Here is a 16,514-nt window from a genome sequence, read left to right as displayed (position 1 = left end):
TTTTAAAATATCCATTGCACTGGGTGCCTGGGTGGCTCAGTTAGTTGAGCATCTGACTTAAGCTTAGATCATGGTCTTGTGTTTTGTGGGTTTGAGCCCCATGTCGGGCTCAGTGCTGATGGCTTAGAGACTGGAGCCTGTTTCAGATTCTGTGTCTCCTTCTCTTTCTGCCCCTCCCCCACTTGTACTCAGTCTCTGTTGCTCTCAAAAATGAATAAACATTAAAAGTGGTTTAAAAAATGTTATCCATTGCACTTAGGCTAAAAGAATAAGAGAACATTTGATTTTATGTGAATTTAAGGCCTACTTTTTCTGCTTGAAGCATTGGGTTGTGCTTGTATTGGCAATATCCCAACTATCCTCCTTTTATTTTTTCATTCTGTGAAGTTTTGATGAAATTAAAAACAAACAAACAAAACTTTATGTTGCTAAATGAAATGAGTAACTGTTTGCATTTGTGATTCCTTAAGTTTGTACTTTAGAATTTAAAATAGTTGACTGTGCAAGATAAGATGTATGCTAATTATGTCTGCAGAAGGGTGGTCAAATAAATCTGTCCCCCAAACTAGGAGGTGAGAAGAAACGATGAGGGAGGCTGTGAGAAAGGCTCTAGGTAGCAGTAGGAAGAGGAATGTGGAGGGGACAGAGAGATGTATAGATAGAAAGGAAGGGCGATCAACTTTGTATCTTGGTCTTTGAGTGGTGATAAACATGTCCCTACACAAAGAGCTGGCTTGAAACTGAAAAAAGCTGCTTCCATTTTCATCCTCCTTTTTACTTATCTCTACAGAGTTCATGGTTAATTATTTTTCGAAATCATTTCCCTCTAGCCTTTTCACTCCAACTCAGTTGCTAAGTGACTAAAAGATAGAGTGACCTCTGAATTTATTCTTCTCATTACGTTGTTAAATTTTGCCACATCACTTAAGGGACCAAGTTGTTTGTGTAAGTTTAGCACCTCTCTAGGATTCAAGGTGACATTTCACCTAATGAATAGGCCCTATTGGCCTAGTTATTCTGGGGATACATAATTAAAGCAATAATGCTACTTGTTTAGTGGAATTAAGATACCATTTTGCCTTTTGACTTAATTGCCAAAGTTTTATTCTTTTTTATTTAAGGCATATTATTGTCTATCTGTGCTAAAATAAATATATTTTTAAAAGTCTATCCTTAGAAAAATTAAAAAGTTACTTTAATGGTAAATTTTTGACTTTGAGGATTTAAGAGTAAACCCATGCCTATGTAGAATATTTTAATTTTATGAGAATTCAATAGAAGCACTAATTTTCACCTTCTATTTTTGAATTCATCAGTATTATACATGACTTTCCAGTATAGCCATCTGACATGCAGTAGCTACTAAATGGATAATTTTCATTCAGTCCATGTGATGGGAATTTGAATTTTCTTTCTGAAATGAGGTTAATATTAAATATGTTTTACATATAAGGAATTCTGAACAAACCCAAAAATGCTTTAGTATATATCACTATTGCTGTTTTTACTTTTTGGGACTTGTAGTCTTTATGTATTTATACTCTGTGATGCAAAATGTTGTTTATCTATCTATCTATCTATCTATCTATCTATCTATCACACTGTATATATAAGAAACACACATTTGGCACTTATGATGTAAAAGGAACTATACTCTATGTTTTACAAATATTATCTTATTAATGTAGGACCAGTAAGGAAAACAATGTTGTCTTTCCTCTCTGGCTCCTATTTAGAAAAGATCATGTGCAATTCATATACAAACACATACAAACCTAGGAATGATTACAGATGTGTGGAGCATGAGGATGTTAGAGGCTGAGTAATGTGTGAGTAGAATTATAGGTGTGGTGGTGGTAGGTTTCGTGCAATAACGGAAGAGCTGAGTTTTATACCTCTTGATATTTGAATAGCAAAATGTCTTGAGGACTGTTGTAGAAGAAGATATAACTAGGCAAAGGTAGTGGTTTTTATTCTTCACCTTGATAAAGTACCTTTTGTGATCGATAGTGAGACCTAATAGGTGGTGTCTATTAAAACTGTTGGAATCAAGAGCAAAATTGAACTATTGGGACCTCATCAAGATTAAAAGCTTCTGCAAGGCAAAGGAAACAATCCATAAAACTAATAGGCAACCGACGGAATGGGAAAAAATAGTTGCAAATGACATATCAGATAAAGGGCTAGTATCCAAAATCTATAACGAACTCACCAAACTCCACACCTGAAAAACAAACAACCCAGTGAAGAAATGGGCAGAAGATATGAACAGACACTTCTCCAAAGAGGACATCCAGATGGCCAACAGACACATGAAATGATGCTCAGCATCCCTCCTCATCAGGGAAATACAAATCAAAACCACACTGAGATACCACCTCATGCTGGTCAGAGTGGCTAAAATGAGCAAATCAGAGGACTCCAGATGCTGGTGAGGATGTGGAGAAATGGGCATTTTCCTACACTGTTGGTGGGAATGTATACCGGTGCAGCCCTTCTGGAAAACAGTGTGGAGGTTCCTCAAAAAAATTAACACTAGAACTCCCCTATGACCCAGCAATAGCACTGCTAGGAATTTACCCAAGGGATACAGAAATGCTGATGCATAGGAGCACATGTACCCCGATGTTCATAGCAGCAGTCTCCACAATAGCTAAAACATGGAAAGAGCCTAAGTGTCCATCAATGGACGAATGGATCAAGAAGATGTGGTTTATCTATACCATGGAATACTACATGGCAATGAGAAACAATGAAATCTGGCCATGTGTAGCAACATGGATGGACCTTGAGGGTGTTATGCTGAGCGAAATGAGTCAGGCAGAGAAGGACAGATACCATATGTTTGCATGTATAGGAGGATTAGGAGGAACTTAACTGAGGAACAAAGGGGAGAAGAAGGGCAGAAATGGTGGGGGAAAGGGGGAGAGGCAAACCATGAGAGACTCTTGAATGCTGACAAAAACTGAGGACTGATGGGAGTGGGGTGAAGGGGAAGGGATAAGATGGCCATGGAAGAGGGTACTTGTGGGGATGAGCACTTGGGTGTTATATGGAAACCAACTTGACAGTAAACTATTAAAATAAAAAAATAAAACTGTTGGAACCAATTTAAACAATAATTTTACAAATGAAAAGGTTGATGAAAATTCTTGTTTCTCTGTATTAGTGTAACTCTGTACACGATATTTTAGAAAATTAGTGAAATACTTGTGTTTAGGTTTGGGCCCCATATACATGACTTTTAGGTATAATTAGAAAACAATCAATTCCTGAGAGACCATTTCTAATATATTTAAAATGTTTGTTGGTCAGTGTTTTGAGAAATTTAATCTGTGTTTACTATATAACATTTGGCACATTTGAATTTGTGTCCTTATTGCCTCACTGATAATGTATGAATTTGGAAGATTTCCTAACCATTTATCATTAGGTCTTAAGTTTCTTATCTATGAAAAGAAGTTGCTTAGATACTTGCTACATTTTCTTTCAGTTAAAAAAGAAACTGAAAAAAGTTGGAAGCTTTACATCTGTTGTTTTACTATATACTGTAGTAGTATTTTTTAATAAAAAAGATGCAGTTTTCACTGTAACACTGAAAAATATATAAAAGCATAAAGATTAAATATGTGCACATTTCTATCTTTATAAAACTATATTCATATCACTTTTTTAAAAAAGATTGGGGTCATATTGTAACCAAGTTTTGTTATGTTTTTCCACTTGACAATTGTGAACATTTACACATATTATAATTTGTAAATAGCTAAATGGAATTTTTTATATGCTTTTAACATGCTTTTATTAATCCATTTTTATTGAACATTTATTTTTTCAATTATATTACTGTGAATAATGCTGTGGTGAACATTCTTATAGATTAATCTTTGTACAGATACCTGATTATATCTTTACCATAAATACTTAGGTATGGACTTATTTAAATTTAAAATAAATTTTAAAGCAATTGAATACCTTATTGTCAAGCTATTCCCACAGTTTGTATCAATTTTAATTAGCAACATCTAGTAATTCATTTAATGAATATTAATTTAGTGCTATTTTATACTGTGTACCCATGAATGAAGTAGGATATTGGGAGAAAAAGATGTCTGGGAGGAAGGTAGCAGGGTAGGTCTGTTCTTCTGCATTGAATATTAAATCATCAAAAACCTCCAGAATTTGAGAGGTAAAATAGTATTTTTTATTTCTTTGCTATTAAGAAGAAAAGCTTTTGTTTTAAGTTACTTCGATGGTGGTTTATTGTATTGGGACTATTTTATTGCTCTCCCTTGCTTGGCTTCTGAGTTCCTCCTTTATGAAGGAGGGAGGGTGAACTCTAATGTTGGTTCTTCTCCAACTGATTGTAAATCATAGGATGTTTTTGCCATCAAAATTAGAATTTTTTTCATCAAAATGAGAGAATTTTACTTTCCACTATATGTTGGTAGTAAACTGATCTTTTTGTTTAATGTTTGTTTATATGTTTTATTGTTCTCATCATGTTGATTCTGTTCTGTATGTTTTCCTTTTTTAGGGTTCTATTTTGTGTTTTATTATTTTTCAGTTTATTTATTTCTGAGGGGGGGGGGGCAGAGACAGAAGGAGACATAAAATCTGAAGCAGGCTCCAGGCTTTGAGCTGTCAGCACAGAGCCCGAAGTGGGGCTGGAACTCATGAGATCATGACCTGAGCTGAAGTCGGATGCATAACTGACCATATAATTGTGGATCCATTTCTGGGTTTTCTATTCTGCTCCATTGATCTATGTGTGTGTTTTTGTGTGAGTACCATACTCTCTTGGTGACTACAGCTCTATAATACAGCTTGAAATTTGGAATCATGATGTTTCCAGATTTTGTTTTTCTTTTTCAGGATTGCTTTGGCTATTTGGGGTCTTTTGTGGTTTTGTAAGCATTTTTAGGATTGTTTGCTCTAGCTCTGTGAAAAATGCTGGTAGTATTTTGATGGGGATTGCACTAAATGTGTAGATTGCTTTGTATAGTTTAGACATTTAAACAATGTGTGTTCTTCCAATCCATGAGCATGGAATGCTTTTCAATTTCTTTGTGTTTTCTTAGAGTTCTCTAGTTTTCAGAGTACAGATCTTTTACCTTTTGGTTTGGTTTATTCCTAGGTATCTAATTGTTATAGGTGCAATTGCAAGTGGGATCAATTCCCTGATTTATTTTTCTACTGCTTCATTGTCAGTGTATAGAAATGCTACAGATTTCTGTACATTGATATTATATCCTGTGACTTAGCTGAATTCATATATTAGTTCTAGCAATTTTTTTGGTGGTCTCTTTTGGGTTTTCAGCATAGAGTATCACATCATTTGCAAATAGTGCAAGTTTTACTTCTTCCTTGCCTATTATTTCTTTTTGTTGTCTAATTGGTAAGGCTAAGACTTCTAGTACTATGTTAAATAGTAATGGTGAGACTGGACATCCTTGTCTTATTCCTGACTGTAAGAGAAAGGCTGTTTTTCCCTACTGAAGATGATATTAGTGGTAGATCTTTCATATATGGCCTTTATAATATTGAGATATGTTCCATCTATCCCTACTTTGTTGAGGGTTTTTATCAAGTGTATGCTACATTTTCTCAAAAATTTTTTGGCATCTAGTGGACAGATCATATGGTTCTTATTTTTTCTTTTATTAATGTGGTGTTTCACGTTGATTGATTTGTGAAGATTGAACCAGTCCTGCAATCCACGAATAGATCCCACTTGATAATGGTGATTAATACTTTTAATGTATTGTTGGATTCAATTTGCTAATATCTTTTTGAGAATTTTTGCATCCATGTTCATCAGGGATATTGGCCTATAATTCCCCTTTTTAACGGAGTCTTTATCTGGTTTTAGAATCATGGTAATGCTAACTTTGTAGAATGGTTTTAGAAGTTTTTAAACATATCATAGTTACATTCTTTATAGTAACTGCTTTGCACCAGGTCAACCTAATAAATTCTTAAGTATATCGCATTCATACAACTTGGCCTACTGCTTTGTTCAGAGTAATCATTAACTCATATAGCCATGTAATGAAGAGAAATTCAGTATACTACATAGCAAGGAATGCACATATGGGACTTTCCCTATAAGAACAACCAGTAATTGAAACCACTAAACTCTCCAAATTATCATCCCCTCTCTTTTCAAACTACTCATGGGTCCTATATTGCACCAAGATATTGTCACTAATTACACTTTAGACTCATATCGAGATAATGCCCTAGACATTTATGTTGTTTCTATGCAGTGGTGCCAAATGCTCTCTGCCATGCTATCAGGAAATATAATTACCAAACTAGTTTTCTGTAATTCACTGAGATTATCATACTGAACACTCTTTTTCTTTTATGTCCCTTTGTGGAATAAGAAGCTTCTGCAGTGAGTTAGTGACTTAGTCATGGTGCTGCATTTGGAATCTTTATAATGCAACCAGGAAAGGTCAGGATGCTTACTTACTATAGCAAGATTATTCACTCATTAAAAATTAAAATACATTGTTCATTTCAGGTGGTGGGTTGGATATTATTATTTCCCACATGCCCGATTCAGCAGTACAGAACTAAAAACAGCCTTGCTGGGTAGCATTTCTGAGGTCATCTGTGTTGGACTCTTTCATACTTCCACCACTACAAACTCCTCATTCTTAATTTGTTAGCACGAAGTTTGTTGAAAACTTATAGATCTGAATATGCAGAGATAATAAAAATACTTAGATTTGTACTAGAGAAGGAAGGAAGCTGTTTTTATTTGATTCTCGTTTTATTCAATCAACATTTACTCAACCTTAGCTCTATACTAAAAATAGTGTTGGGCTCTGGGGTTGTGAACATGAATAAAACATGATCACTTTCCCTGAGAAGGTCATAATGTAGTATGGAACAGACATATGAACAAATGGTTACAATATTATAAGATATTCATAATAAAAGTGTGAACAAAGTGCTGAGATAAGACTGAAAGAAAAACTGAAGAGTGGCTGGGAGAACATGTTCCCATTTAATGCCAGAAATGAGCATTTGGAAAATGGGAATAAAATAAAAATACCTTTTATAATAACATCAAAAACATGTGCTTAAAAATAAACTTATTTTTAAGTTATATGAATGAACTATATAGAGAAAATGTGTGAGCAAGTATAAAATACTTTTCTTTGTAATTTATAAATTTCCTTAAAATAGAATTGCTTATTTAAGACAGAAGTAATAGCCATGTGTTATGGGGTTTATAAAACATGTATAAGTAAAATATTAACAATAGTTCAGAAGACTAGATGGGAAAAATATAGTATACTATTGTAGTATATGTGAAGTAGAATCATATTATTTGAAGCTAGATGACTAAAAATTAAAAATGCAAACTCTAGAACAACCACTAAAAATATGTATAAGTAATAAACTATTGGGTAAAATAAAATGGAAAACAAAAATATACTCAGTTCTTCCAAAAAAGTCTGAGAAGGAAGAAAAATGGAATAAAGAATACAAGGGTAAAATATGAAAGAGTTCAGTGGTAGGCTTGATCTCAGCAATATTAGTATTCACTTTAAATGTAAATGGATTATATGTATGTCTTAAAAGGCAGGAATCATTAACATCTCCTCACTTCTACTCAACATTGTACTGGAAAAGACAATTAGGCAAGAAAAAAACATATTGGAAAGGAAAAAGGAAAAACTATCCTCACCTGCAGACATCTTTTCTGTGTATAAGGAAACTCCTAAACAACCTACAAAATATTTACTGGCTTTAATAAATGAATTTAGCAGTGTGGTAGAATGCAAGAGCACTTACAAAAATTAACATTATTTAAAAAAATAAGCATTTGGGAAATGGAAATTAAAAATATGCCAATTACATTAGCATCAAAAATGTAAATGCCAAAGAATAAACTTAAAGAAAAACATATAAGATCTATATAATGCAAACTATGAAACATTCCTGAGGTAAATTAGAGAGAATTAAAATAAGTGAGCAAATACACCATAATTATGGAGAAAATATACCCAACATTGTAAGATATCTTTTTTCCTAGTGTGATCTATAGCTTTACTACAATGTCAACCAAATTCCCAAAAGTTTTTAAATAATTTTTGAAATGTTAGACTGATTTTAAAATTCATGTGGAAATGCAAACACCTAGAAGAGTCTCCCAAATAAAAAGAAGAAAATAAAATTGGAGGACTTACTAATTTGAAGACTTATTATAAAGCTGCAGTAATCAAGATGGAATGATAATGGGGTAAAAAATAGATAGTAGGTCAATGGAACTAAAAAATTTCCTGAAACTTCCACCTTTGTACAGTCCATTGATTTTTTGATCAAGGCGGCAAAGCAACTCAGGATGGAAAGGTAATTCTTTTGACCAAGGATACTTGATCAAGTGACTATTTATAAGGAGAAAAATAAACTTCCACATATACCTCAATATATAATCACACCATAGATTAAAATTAATTAGAGGTAGATTATATTCCTAAAAGTAAAATTAACAATGTAAAGTTTCAAGAGAAAATATGGAAGAATATCTTTGTGAACTTGGTGTGGACAAAGATCCCTTGATAGACTCAAGGAAGCACTCTTAATAAAAGAAAAATAAAGGTTATAAATTTCGCAAAAGTGAAATATTACCAAAAGACAACATTTCTAAGTTCAATATAAAACTACAAACTGAAAGAAAATATTCATAATATGTATATGACAGAAAACTTATCTTAAGTAAAGAATTTCTATAAATTGTAATAAAAAGATAGTTAACCTCCTCCCCCCCCACTCATTGTCCACCACTAAATGGGCAAAAAATTGAAAAGGCATTTCACAAAAGATGATACATAAATGGCCAATAAGCAGATGAAAATAAGCTCAACATCATTGGTCATCAGGGAAATAAAAATATAAAACCATAACAAAATATAATTAAACAGCCATTAGAATGATTAAAATTTAGAAAACTGATAATATCAAATGTTGGCAAAGATGTAAAACAACTGAATTTCATACATTGCTGCAGGGGGTTGATAACGTGTCTGGCAGTTTTTTATAAATAAAACATGTACTTAATCCCATGAACTAACAAATTTTTTCTCTTGATACTTCTCCTGAGACAAATGAAAACATATTTATACAAAAATACATGTATATATGTATTCATAGCAGCATTATTAATAATATTAAAAAATAGAGGCACCTCAAGTGTCTTAAAGTAGAATGGATAATCACACTGTGATGCATTAAACTCCACTATAAAATGAACCATTACTAAAACTTATGCCAATATGGCTGAATACTAAAAACATATTGCTGGGCAAAAGAATCCCAACAAAAGAGAGTGCATACTGTATGGTTGTATTAATATGAGTTCAAAGACAAGAAAAACTAATTTATAGTGAAAGAAGTTAGAACATTGTTTGCCTGGGGTGTGGGGTATAGAGCACAAGGGTTTTTCAGACTACTTTTTACAGTGAGTTACATGGGTATGTGCATTTGTCAAAACTCATCAACCCATATACTTAAGAACAGTTCATTTTGCTAGGTGCAAATTATACCTGAATTAAAACTAAATTTAAAATTTTAAGAAGTAGAGGTAATTAGCAAAAATGATATTTAAATCTCATTGGAATCTAATGAATACAATAAAATAACCTCATAGACTAAAATTTGAGGAGTAAATAATTTCTTTTGTTGTTTTGTTTTAGTTTTTACCTTCTGAGTATATTTTAGTAATTTTTTAAGGGGGATTTATCTTCATATATAACAGAAAGTCTAGAAGTAGAAAAGTTCCAGAATTTCTTAATTCAGTAGTTTAACGTTATCATCAAGCACCGTTTCTTCCATCTTCCTGCTTTATACCCCTCAGCATTTCTCTTCAAGATCATTTCCCATTAATGGCTATTATGAGTGTTTTGATTGCAAGCATTTGTGCTTACACAGCAATGTCCAGCAAAAAAAAAAAAAAAAAAAAAAAAGAAGGACCACTAGTTCCTTAGTTCCTTGTGTCAGTGAATATTTTTGTTATAAAATATTTGACATATCAAATAGTATTCCATGTATGTAAGGTTTAAAAAAATAATATGAAATAGGAGCACCTGCGTGGCTCAGTCAGTTAACTGTCCAACTTTGGCTCAGGTCATGATCTCCCAGTTTGTGAGTTTGAGCCCTGCATCAGGCTCTCTGCTGTCAGTCCAGAGCCTGCTTCAGATCCTCTGTCCCCCTCTCTCTCTGCCCCTCCTTTACTCACACTTTCTCTCCCTCTCTCCCAAAAATGAACATAATTTTTTTTATAAAACAATAACAAATAAAAAATAATCTTGAAACAAACATGCGTGACTCTACCATGTAGCTTGATGAAGTAGACACAGATTCTTGTTGTTACATTAATAGCAGTAAGTAGAATGTCAATATTCATGCCGGTTCCTCAGGCCTCAAACCCATAGTAAGACTCAAAGAAGGTCAGGTGACTACTCAATATAGAGTGGCTTACATTTTGCCAGAGGAGCTCCAAGCATAAGGAAGCCACGAATTTATACTGGCAGTAAGCATGGCTTGTCCTAGAGGAACACCTTATCTTTATTATACTGGAGAGTAATCAAACTTGCCCTTTGTTCCAGAGGGAGATACTATCTCTCTTTCAAGATTGTTTGCTATACAATTATCCTTGAGAAGATAGTCTGGAATAAAGACAGCTAGTGCTTCTGTTTGCAAGATGTGCAGAAATTTGAAAGACCTAATAGAGAATTGCCTTTCAACAAAGGTATGCTTCCACCCCATCCTCCATCCCCCATATTTATGATGTGTGACCTACTGTCTCAGCATGATTTACTGCATAGTTTCTTCTTTTCCCAAATATTTGCAACGCAAACTTTAACATAATTAGGTTTCCATGTATGTATGTGTCTGTTTTTGGCTCCTTATTAATTTATAGGTCTAGCTCTGCATCAATCCCACATATGTTTACTTACTACAAATGTGGACCCTCCTAGCCTCCACAAATACCCACTTTGCTCTTCTTCAGGAAATGTCTTATATGTTCTTGCCCTTTCATCCTTTCTTAAATTTAAAAAATCTACCAAGTTCCCATGTAAAATATTTTTTCTTACAATTCAGACCTTCCTTCTGGGATTGTTTGCTAGCTCTCCTAAAGTTTGTTTAAAAATTCCTCTATTAAACTCAGTGCAGGTGTCTTCAATGTGACTTCCCACCATAGTTAGATTCTAAGCTTTATTTCTTGGACTCTACATGATATTCTTTAAAACCTCAAGTTCTCGTCTTCAGACATCAGCAGATGGCCTGGGGACAAGAGGCAATTTCAGCTCATTTACTTCTCTGCATGAATTCTTCTTTCACACTGTTTTCAGCCTCAGAAATTTTCTTTTTCTTTCTTTCTTTTTGGCAGTTCAGTTATGCATTAAAAATACAGTTTGTATATTTTATCTACTTTTTTAGGGGTTTTACACTGAGAGAGGTTTTCAGGTAATCTAATCATTCATTTTGTCACAAACAGAAGTCTTGTGTCAATTGTGGTTTTAAAATTGTTTAACTCACAGAATTGTGTCTTGCACACAGTATATTCAATAAAGTGTGCTAATTGAACCGAAAAAGATTTCAGTTGCATCTCTCTGATGCTGCTTCATTATACTCAAATAAGACAGTACTTAATTTGGCATTATCACCATTACATGATTTTATCCTGTCCTTAATATTTTGCAAAGTTATAAAAATATTTCAAATATATGGAAAATAATGTAATTGAAATATTTGTACTTAACCAAGATTAAATTGATGTTCATATAGTGCCCATTTTTTCTGGGTCTTGGTTTTATGATTATAACAAAGCAATATGTATGATTTTGTATATTTTAAAATTTTATATTAATAATAAAATGATCTTCATACACTTTTAAAACATGCTTTTTCCCCCCATTGACCATGATGTTTGAAAAATTTGTCTATGCTGATACCTTAAGCTCGAATTCAGTTATTCCAAGTCCTATATATAATTCTTTTATCAATTACAGTTTATTTAAAAGTCCCTTTGTTCTATATTAAACATGCTTATACATAGGCTCTTGAGCATATGTTTGAGATTTTTAAAATTAGCTGCCTAGAACTGAAAGTGCTGTATAATAGATTTTTCTAAACTTTTACTTATTATGTATATCCAGTTCCTTTTATCTAGTCTTTATGATTGTGATGGTTTTGATCATTATAGAAATAAGACATCTTACCTTATTTTATTATTTAGTGTTTATGATTTGTGAAAAGTACCTACTAATAGTCTGGATAAGGATTATGCTGAATATATGTTATGCATGACACCTTGTGTTTAATTCAAATTATATTAAAGTTTATACTATTAAATAATGAAAAATTAGGTGATTTGGAAATTCATGCCCCCCCCCTTTTTCTATAGGTATTTATGAGCCTCCATTTATTGTACTACTGCAGTGAACCAACCTTGGATGTGAAAATTGCCTTTTGTCAGGTGTGTGTTCCTTACAGGTAAAACAAGGTACAGTATATTCCCTTGAATTTCCACTTAGCCATTTCAACTTGCCTATGTTCTACACCAAGTTAGTATTGATATAGTATCAAAAATAATGCAGATTAGAGGTGGGTAGTTAGATGTTTTTTTTCTTTCCCAGTTTACTTAAGTTAGAATAGAAATGAAGATAATTCTTTATAATGATTATATAGAGTTTAATCACTGTGTAAAGTGATTTCTTATTAGATTTTATTTATACTTAATGTCAGTAATATGTCTGTCTTCACTCTTGAATGTGGCTTCAACCATTAAAATAGCTGAAGTCTGTTCATTTCTCATCCTAAGGACTAATGAGCTCCATGTAGCAGTTGTCCAATACCCACATATAATAATATGCAGGGGGTGCTCAGTTTGTTTTTTGATGCCCAGTGCTAACTGGTAGTTGGTAAAAGGGTAAACAACAATAACAGCAAATAATGATATGTTTAACCTCCAACAAACAATAGTTAGAAGGTAGTGTGAATGGATCAGATAAGAGACTGCTTTCCTCTATTCACACACACTATTCTTTAGAAAGAAGCTACCTGGGCTGCCTATTCCTACTATAGGTATGTTTAGGTTAATCCTAACTTCAGCCTGTTGTTATGGTATACTTAATAGTGCTCCTTTTTACTCTCAGGACTGTTCTTCAGGTAATAAATTATATAGTAATTTTATTCATGCCCCAAGCAAAAAGCAATTCAGTTTTTCTGTAATGATTTTCATTGTATTTTCTAACTGAGCTGTGTCGTAAACAGGCAATAAAGTGCATCCATTGAAACAAGGTTTAAAAAAATAACTCTACGCCTTCTATTATTTTAATACAGTCTTTTCTGATTCTAGAAATAATATGTGCTTATTACAGAAAACGTAAAAATATATAAAGGGAAACAAACTATTCTCTTTGAGTATAAGTAGAGTTTCTATTGGAGAGTAAAATGTGTTTGTTACATGCCATGAATAGGATTTACTGATCTGCCTCAGCTCTCTGACCACTGAATGTCATAGTGCTGGAGGCCTCAGGTCTTTAGATAACTTCTCTTCTCTAACAAGAACTCTGGATCTGGACATCCTTGGTTAGAAACTCCTTATATACTACTTATTAGCCATTAACTTGTGACTTTGGGCAAGTTACTTAATCTCTTTGTGCTTTAGTTTCTAAATGTGTAAAAAGAGGAAAATCATAGTACCTACCTTCTAGGGTCATGAGAGTTAAATGAGTTAGTACTTGCTGGAATATGCATTTGTTAAAGAGCTAAATAAATTGGTATTCATTTTGATGCTCCAGTTGAGTCCCAGTGTTTTAAGTATAATCAGTATCTTGACTACTTCCACAATTATATCTCCAACCCAAACCTCTCTCCAAAACCAGACTCATGCCCAACTGCCTGTTCTACACCTTCACCTTGATATCTTATAGGCATATCAAACTCTGCATACAGTAAACCAAATTCCTGATCTTTCCTCCAAAATTGCTCTGCTCTAATTCAGTCAATGCTAAATTCAACTTTCCCAGAGGCTTAGAACAAAATCTTTGGAATTATCGTTTGGGCAGCACTTCACATTCAGTTTGTTCGCTAATACTTTTGGCTCTATATTTAAGATATATCTGAAATCTCACCACTCCCCAACATTCCTTCCACTACCACTTTGACCCAATTTTTACTCAAATTCTAGTCAGTTAACATATAGTATGATTAGGTTGAGGAGTAAAATTTAGTGATTCAACCTACTATGGCCTCTTGCCTGGATTATTACCAGAGCTTCCACTTTAGCTCACCCACAAATAGTTTACTCATAACATCAGCAGGAGTAATATTTGAAAAGTATAAGTGAGATCGTGCCACACCTTGGCTAAAACCAAAACATAACAGAAAAACCTTTCAATGTCTTTCCATCTTACTTATGGTAAAACCCAAAATTCTTAAAGTAAATACCCAAGCCTTTACCATGTTGCTACCTGGAGACCCCATCCTTGAAATGCTCTTCCTTTAATGTCCACTTGGCCCACTCCTCCACCACCATTAGGGCTTTGCTCAAATCCATTTGTAAAGGGAATCTTTCCTGGCTATCCTATTTAAAATTCTTACCTTTTAACCTACACTGCCTACCTGACTCCTCAGTCTTCCCTCCCCCATAACATTTTCCTGTAGCTGATATACTATATATGTGACTAGTATGTTGCTTCTTTCTCTCTCCACTATATGCATTTTTCAGTGGTGTGCTGCAGCAAGCTCACACAGGATCACAAGAGTTGATTGTGCACCTCTCTCCCCAACTCAAAGTTGAGTGATGTGAGGTTGATAGATTGAAGTCTGTTATTATCAGAGTGTGTACATTTTGTAGATAAGCAATTACTACAAACAAGTCCCTTCCTTCCCTGCAGTTACTGAACACTTATCCAGCATGCTGTTGGAATTTTTTCTCATTTGCACATTGATGTACCAGATTACTAACCACAACATGCGCCATGGTGTGGGCTGTCACTGAATATTTGCATAATGAATCAATGAATGATATATATTTGGTTTAGATAATCAGCTGCAGCCGTGACTGTGTGTTGGTTGAAATGAGCAGGCCTGAATTTCTGGGTAGAATATCTGGGCCTTACCACTTGCAGGCTATTTGACTGTGTGCTATTTCCTTAGATTCCATGAGCCTATTCATTTACTATGGCCATTAACATTTATAAAGTGAACTACAAACAAACAACAAAACTAATTCATGTTTCATGTAGCTCAAGATTACGTCTGAACTCCAAAAGTGATCAATAAAAAAGATCTTAAAAAACTTAAGCTATATTTTTGAATCCAGAGTCTTTTTGTAGGTTAACTCTATTTTCCAAATCAGCTCCCGATCTTTGGGCACAAATGTAGAATATCCGTTTTTAGTAAGAGTTCTTTTGAAGCAAAGAAATAAAGAGAAGTGAAGCATGAACTTTATTAATGTCTCTGATTTTTTTTTTTTTTTTGCTTACTCAGATTTTGGTATCTAGATACGTGCATATTGTATAGCTTTAAAAACATCTAAAAATATTATAGTGAGCAGAATGTTGTTGGTCGTGACTCTGAGCATTTTATTTACTTTCCATGTATAGAATTTTTATTTGATAATGTTTGTTTATTTATTTATTTTTCTCTTCTGTAGCTCTGTGCCTGATTTACTGCTCTAGCAATTTAGAGAAAAGAGTGTTTTCAGTTTTAGAGATAGTTATCTTATAGCGGTTTACTTTCAAACTATGTTTTTGGAAGCTTCCTAATTCCTGAGGCATTTCAGAGGTTCCTGGTATGCTGTTGTGTTCAACCTGCTCACCGGTAGGGTTAGGTTGTTCCTAGATTCTTGTCAGACAGATAATATGTAAAGAACTTAAGTAACTTGTCAACAATTGATCAAGTGTATTCAGAATCCAGGTCTCTTGAGTCTTAATCTGTGGCTTTTTATGTTATGTACTATTTTTCATTTGTTAGCAATAAGCAGTTACAGAAAATATAGAAAGCAAAATTGCTTAAGATTCTCTCTCTCTGCTCCTCTCCTCTGCTGAGCTCTTTCTCTCCCTATCTCTTTCTTTCTCTCTCAAAAACAAAGACAAAAACAAACAAAAACTTACTCTTTTAGCAACATTGTTGATCACTTCTAATTTATTATTTTTTAGTGTGATGTGTTCCTCTTTTGGTCTTCAGAAATTTAAGAATGTTAGCAAATACTTTATGGGCTGCGTTCACTTCTTAGAGCTTGTTATAAACCTGGGAACTCATAAAGATAGGTATTCTAGAATGTCCATGGAATGGTTTAGTTTTAAGTGATATAGTTCAGATCACAGTACCTGACATTTAAAAATTATCATTAAACCTGATGCCAGGGTTATATAGTATTAAAAAATAGTTCTTTGTTTTAAGGCACATTGAATTTGAAGTAACTTGATTTGCTCAACTTTATTTCATTTGATGGGTTATGGTGCTTCGGTTTCAAAGACGAT

General features: G+C 33.5%; 1 protein-coding gene across 10 annotated transcripts in view; it reads left to right on the top strand.

Annotated features, from left to right (window-relative positions):
- MAPK10 (mitogen-activated protein kinase 10) overlaps positions 1-16,514 on the top strand; it is a 297,586-nt gene that overhangs the window by 137,038 nt on the left and 144,034 nt on the right. For 8 of the 10 annotated variants that reach the window (XM_039250559.1, XM_039250564.1, XM_039250563.1 and 5 more), the window contains one exon: positions 12,428-12,499. In XM_039250559.1, the coding sequence (XP_039106490.1) occupies positions 12,434-12,499 (66 nt within the window). In that variant the 5' untranslated portion in view covers positions 12,428-12,433. Of the gene's footprint in view, positions 1-12,427; positions 12,527-16,514 lie in introns of all 10 variants that reach the window. The other 2 variants (XM_039250566.1, XM_039250565.1) reach the window with 2 other exon arrangements.

This window comes from Hyaena hyaena, unplaced genomic scaffold, assembly GCF_003009895.1.
Source record: "Hyaena hyaena isolate Hyena2069 unplaced genomic scaffold, ASM300989v1 scaffold_373, whole genome shotgun sequence".
In the NCBI taxonomy this organism is placed as follows: Eukaryota; Metazoa; Chordata; class Mammalia; order Carnivora; family Hyaenidae; genus Hyaena; species Hyaena hyaena.
The sequence above is the reverse complement of the archived record's forward strand: the minus strand, read 5'-3'. Positions and strand labels throughout refer to the sequence as shown.